This window comes from Aedes aegypti, chromosome 2, assembly GCF_002204515.2.
Source record: "Aedes aegypti strain LVP_AGWG chromosome 2, AaegL5.0 Primary Assembly, whole genome shotgun sequence".
NCBI lineage: Eukaryota > Metazoa > Arthropoda > Insecta > Diptera > Culicidae > Aedes > Aedes aegypti.
In genome coordinates, this window is record NC_035108.1 from 337005337 (window position 1) to 337012063 (window position 6727).

At 41.2% G+C, this 6727-nt stretch overlaps 1 protein-coding gene across 1 annotated transcript; it reads right to left on the reverse strand.

Moving 5' to 3' along the window:
- Positions 1–4351: 4351 nt before the first annotated feature.
- LOC5566941 (peptidyl-prolyl cis-trans isomerase sig-7) lies at positions 4352–6727 on the reverse strand. The gene has a single exon (XM_001651270.2). The coding sequence runs from the start codon at positions 6519–6521 to the stop codon at positions 4527–4529; it is 1995 nt and encodes a 664-aa protein (XP_001651320.2). The 5' UTR covers positions 6522–6727; the 3' UTR covers positions 4352–4526.

A 6727-nucleotide genomic window follows, 5' to 3' on the forward strand; every position in this document is an offset into this window, starting at 1 on the left:
CAACTTTAAATAATTTTGAATTGATTGCTTGTTACTGAGATAATCAAATATAATTTTTTCGGAGACGTTTTTCCTGAGCGCCGCTAGTCATACTGGAGATGTGTTATCCCTAAAATCTAAAAGCGATAAATCCAAATGTCCAATTATTATTTGAAGTAACCTACAGTTTAGTGGCTTCAAGTTAGACTGGAAATAGAAAACACAGCGGAAAAAAAATACATTTTTGCGTGTCTCAAGGATCAAATCATGTGTCTCTCGGAAATGTTCCAGCACGTCACAATTTTTAGCTACAGGTCGCCAAAGTTGCATAAAACATTGGTTTCATTGATGTTCACATAAAATTTAAACAAAGATTTATCGAACAATTTTATCATGCAAAATAAGACTATAACTTTCATTTCATATTTAATTTGGTTGAAATTACACGGTTAAAGTTAGATTAAATCGATTTATTCAACATGCCTTTAGTCTCCATACAAAGTTCCTCGTTTCTCTTATATGGAAAAATACAATACTTTTCTAAACCAACAAAAATAACTTTGGAGCATCGGAATTCTGATGAACTTTGTAAATAAGTCAAGCGTGTGCTAGAATAAGGGCGTAAGTCGCATGATCGATTTCTCTTCATCGATCATCTCTTCTGGGAATAAAGGTGACAAGATACAAGTTTCTCAGCATTTTTTCACCTCAGGACGCAAGATTGCATCACTGCCAATCGGTCTGAAGTGAAAAAAAATCCAACAAACCCGCATCTTGTCACCTTTATTCACAGAAGAGAGGATCGATGAAGACATATCGAGCATGCGACTTACGCCCTTATTCTAGCACACGCTTAAAGTATTGTTATACACATGATGTTTGAGTTCTGAGGCAAATAAAGTAAATAAATTGCCATACAAGCTGGCAAACTTGCATGCAAGTTGGCTGAAATAGTCGAATTTAGCATTTTCAACTGCCAACATCTCAAAAACTAGACGTGCTAGGATATTTCTGAAAGTGGTAATGGATTCAGCAACCCTTAATTAAGTAAATAGCGGTATTTTGGTGCTTGAGACAAAATCGTGTTTCGCAGTGAAATTATACGGTTCAAAGTCAGTTCTACGGACATTTCTCTTCCGTCATGAAGCTCGAAAAACAGCTCCGTTTGAGATACCTCAACATATTTGGCTCGGTTTTACAAATATTTGAAATCGGAAATGTGTCAAACCTACTTCTTAAGAATATAATAAGCCAATGGATAAAACCATGCAAGAATATTGAATTTAATATGCTTGGTTGTATAGAGCCATGTCTTCAAAGTTTGTACGGATAATTTGCGGACACCCTGTAGCTGTAGATTACTCAAAACAGATATTGGTCCTGGTTATTGCCAAAATTTAATAAAATATTTCGGACAAAAAATCATCCCAAAGATGCTTTCTAAGTTTTGCCAGAATCTTCTCTAAAAATTATTATAGGAAATGTTGACATTTTTCATAGGAAATGTCTACAGAATATTTCTGGAGCTCGATGTGAAAAGGTCGTAAGTAACAAAAGTAAAAAATCGCATTATTTCACCATTCTATTCAGCTTCTATTCAGCTTATCATGCTGGTAAAGTATCATATCGATATCATATTTCTTCTAAAATAAAAAAATAAATTGACACTTTGACGTAATTAACAAAAATTAAGAATAGTAAAAATTTGTTCATTCGTCCTATTGCGCATAAGGTCCAATGTAGCAAAAACACCAAAATTAAAAAAACGCGTATTCGACTTTTTTTCTTTCATCTTGGGTTTACAAAATCCCCCCATAATCAAAACCTGCTAGCTCAACACAGTTAACCATTTATACTGAGATGTTGGCAAACAGCAGAGCAACACTTGGTGCTGTATCGTTTCCTAGGAAATCAAGTTACAGCGTTTCCGATTGTTTGGAAGACCTTAGGGAAAGGTTTAAGGATCCACTCCGTGACAATTTGCACTCTTCGTTCAACTTTGGTTTAATTTTCGGCCTTTAGCATTACTGCAGAAGTACTAATGATGCCTTATGAACGATATAACATATACAATGAATCCATTATCCATCCGACAAACCCATCCATAATCGCTTCCGTTGCATTTTTTCTAAAGTAGACATTCAGCGCAGATGGGGATTTGCTCTGAGCAACTTCGCTGATCGCATAAATCGTTTGCCAACTTCACGAAATACATACCTTCATGCAGAAAACTTCAGAAATTCTTTGAAATTCTCTATTTTTGTTTACAACGATGGGTCATATGTACTTCACTGGACACCAATCAGTCCGATCGTACTTTGACGTATGGACATTTTCAGATGTCAAACGTCTGAACGTACCCGTTCGAAGTGCAGCGGTGACTAGCGTTAGGTCGTATCGATTAGGTCGAATGATCAACAAACAATGTTATATCGACGGAAAGCTTTTTTATGATCATAAATCAATAAATTGAGTGTATTTTCATGGTTTTGTTCGATAGTTTATTGAAGGGGATTTCATTTTGTGTCTTAATACGTATATTGAACACTTTTGAGCTATTTGCTTGAAATAGGAATTGAATTTTGTTTGAGAAACTTTATGGAGAGTTATCTCAGATAGTCAAAAATGTCACATTCGACCTTTTCAAATCGAGCTCCAGATTTACTTGAATTCTTCCAGAAACTTAGTCGGGAGTCTTTATTTTTCTTGAATCAATAATCTTCTTTCTGTTTGATTTTGAAAAGCTATTAAAGCCTAACTTGTCATTGGCATCAGATCAAGAAAAAAGTGACTATAGTGACCATTTTCCTGAAAAAAGTGACTTTAGTGACTTTTTGATGGAAATAGTGATTTTTTAGTGACCAGGTCGAAAAAAGTGACCAAGTCACTAAAAAGTGACTTGCTACCAGCCCTGCATACAAAAGTTCATTTGAGAATGTTAATGTGACTGAGATTTCAATGAAGGATTAAGTAAACAAAACCAGTAGTTTCTGCGAATTCATCTCTTACCATATAAACAGTAGTTTTATAAACATTTTTTTAAGGTGAAGATTTCTATACATCACACCATACTTCAAAACTGTTAGTACAAATCTAAAGAATCAGACAGGGTTTCAAGCTGAAAACTTGATCCAGCGATTAATCAATAGATCAACTTTTCAACTCGAACTTGTCTGATTCTGTAGATTTGTGTTCTTGAATTCAATGAATTCTTTTTTATGTTATATCATGAAATTACCATAGACTTTCGAAAATTATCGTTGATGATTTTTTAATGTTTCATGTTAATTTGTACAATGTTAAAAAACATTTAAGCTGTAAGTAAGGGGCGCTCGAATGGCAGTTCGCCAAGGGCGTCATAAGACCAAGCTACGGCTCTGTATGCACAGCCAAATTACTCCAAATCACTTAAAACTGTTCCTCATAATTGACACTTTTTGAGCATAGGGGAGCAAATCTTCAAAAGCATCAGTCTATTGTGATACACAATGGCTCCACGTAGTGGTATTTTTAAAAATAAGGATGTACTTCTTTCCGATTGCTTTCCGTTTTCTGGACGGACGTTGGTCATGCCAATGACTTAATCTTCTTTGTAACAACGTAAAAATCTAGAAATTTTAAATCATTGTGAAACACTTACCGCTATTATCCAACACCAGAATACTCGTAATTTATCACACACATTTAACTTGGTTTGCACATTTATTCAATCAACATATCTGATTATATACTTACCAAGCAAATGCTCCCAAACAGAACCGAACGTAAGGCCACGATCCGTAACCACACGGATCATCGTATATTCCAGCGTTCAAACCGTACGCAAGCGATTAATCCCCAAGGACTTTCGGTTCCCATCGTGTCCCTTCAAGTGCGAACCAACAATCGTGAGTCTCACGAAACCCAAACGAGCCCATCGAACGCGTAGACCACCGGTATCGATTCCCTATTCGGCTTAACGGATGAACAATCCATGGAGATAACGCCATTCATCGTTTAACAGGTAATCAATATTAGTACTTCGCTGTTACCAGAAGATTACATATTATGGTGTTATACTGATACTTACCATTGAATTACATGATTTCTACAAATGCTACAACGCGATTAGTGTTTTGCATTCAGACGTTTTGTGGAGCTAACGTTTTTGTGGAACTACACCGATCGTTCGATTTTCCGTCATCGGAAGGTAACGTGTAACGAGGTATGTACCATACCAAAAAGGGCTTTCGGGTGGATCCGATTTGTCGATCAATATGAACTATGCTGTAAAAGAAGGTTGACAGAAAGAGGAAACCAAAATTACATTAAGCGATCTAAGCTAGATTAAATGAAACACGTGTACACCGATCAAGGCGTACACCCAGTCAACTTATTTTGCACAATTTTTCTTCATTACATTCAATATTCAAACAATTAAAAGTCAATCATGAAAAGCCCTGGATTGTGACCAGTTCGTATATGGTTAGAGTCCTCATGCCCTGCTTAAAACTATTCGTTATTCATTCATTGTTCGAATGCAAACTAAATGATTCTGGTTGAAATCACTACTTCTTCTTCTTTTTGCTTTTGTTCTTCTTCTTTTTCTTTCTGTCGTCGTCGCTGGAGTCCGAACCACTGCTATCGGAGTTCGACGAATATTTCTTACTCTTCTTGGACTTTTTCTTGCTGGAAGAAGATTTCTTCTTGCTTTTCTTCTTGGAGCGTTCGTCGGAGGAATATCTGGCCGGTGAGCCGGAATCGGACGACTCCGACGAGTGGCGCTTCTTTTTCTTGTCCTTTTTGTGCTTCTCAATGGGTGGTGCTGCTTTGGCCTTGGCTGGAGAAGGATTCCGGCGAGCTGCTGCTGGAGGGCTTGAATCCCGACGATTGCGACTGCGCTCCGGTGTTGGCGATCTACGGCGCTGCGGGGAACGACTTCTCCATGAACGCCTTTCGGCTGGACTGCGGTCACGATCACCGCGACGATCATGACGATCAACCGAAGCGGATCTTCTGCGGTAGCTTGGGCTTCGAGATCGGGAGCGCGATCGGGAAGATCGACGGCGATCGCGAGAACGTGATCGACGTCGTGGCCTGTTTCGAATCGGTGATCGTCCTCCACCACCTCGTCCACCCCCTCCACCTCCTCCTCCTCCTCTGTTGCGCTTTATGAAACTGGTTGGATAAGGACGGTTCTTGTAGTCCAGCTTTCCCTGGACAACTCTAATATCTCGTCCGTTACGTTCCTCATGGTAAGCGGAATGACTCTCCGATAGATGTACTCTTTTGTCGTCAGAACGACGACGGCCTCCTCCTCCACCACCACCCGATTTACGCCACGGAGAACGCCCTCTGCGGCCACCCCCTCTGCCTCCTCCTACCTGACGCCGAACTGAGCTTCGTCTACGCTGTGGACTGCGGGATCGAGATCGCGATCGTGACTTGCTGGACGATCCCGAACTTGAAGATTTCCTCAGCCGACTTGGGGCTCGTTTGCGACCTTTCCTATCGTCCTTGTATTCAATGTCTTTGAACGACTTCTTGTCGCTTCCATCCATATACTCGATTCCTCTTCCCTTTCCTCGCCAGCGGATTTTAGCAACCGATTGTGAAAAGTCCACATGAATACGACGATCGTCAATCAGTACATTGTCCATCTTGAAATACGCATTTTCACAGGACTTTTTATCCTCGAATTCAATAAAAGCATACTGCAGCGAATCTCCAGAGACCTTATCTCGAATCACTTCGCATCCTTTAATCTTCCCGAATCGGCTGAAGATGATCTGTAAATCATCATCCGTCGTGACCGGGTTCAGCTTGCAAACGAACAGAACGTTCTCCGGCGGTGCAATTTCCGCATCCGGAATGTCCCCCACAATTTCCAAAATCGTCGCCCGGGCTTTAGCTTCCTTTTCCTCCAACATTTCAGCGATTTCCTCCTTCGTTTTGCCTTCAGTATCATCGATGTCCTCATCCGCTGCAATTCTTCCGCCGACAAGCCTCTCAGCCGATGGCGACGGTGACCGGGTCGGTTCCCGGAACCCTCTTGGATCATCAAACGGATCCTCCAAGACCACCGTATGCGTGACCCGTATGTCCTTATAGGGCCGGTGCTTCTCGTCGCAAATCGCTTCATTCAGCTTCCGGAGCACTTCGTGCCCCTCAGTTACTTCCCCAATTACGACGTGTCCTCCCCCGTCCAGCGAGGCCAAATCCGGTCCCAGTGTGAAGAAGAACTGCGACCCAATCAGCCCTTCCCCGGCACACACCATCGACAGCAACCCGGGCTCCGTATGCCTAATCTTCGGCACCGATTCCCCCTCGAAGTATCGCTTGTGCTTTCCCTCCAACACTCCCCAGATCGAGGAACCGCCTTCGCCGGAACCACCGGGATCACCCGTCTGGGCGATGAAGCCATGCTGGATCGTGTGGAACAGGTTGTAGTTGTAGTACTTCAGCTTGCACAGCTTCAGGAAGTTCAAGGCCGCACGGGGACGTTCCTTCAGGTACAGGTCCACCGTGATGTCGCCGATGGTCGTTTCGATCACCACGGCCATTCTGCGCGCAAACACTACACTTCACTTTAGTTCACAATTATAATCATTAGCACACGATTGAAACGATCCGAAAATGAAAATGCGCTTTATTTTTCCTCTCTGATGGGATTGATTTTTACGATTTTCCGCGTTTCTGACTGGAACTTTTTGGTCTGTCTGTCAATAAAATGTCAACCTCCGATGCGGGAAAAGAAAAACATGCGTGC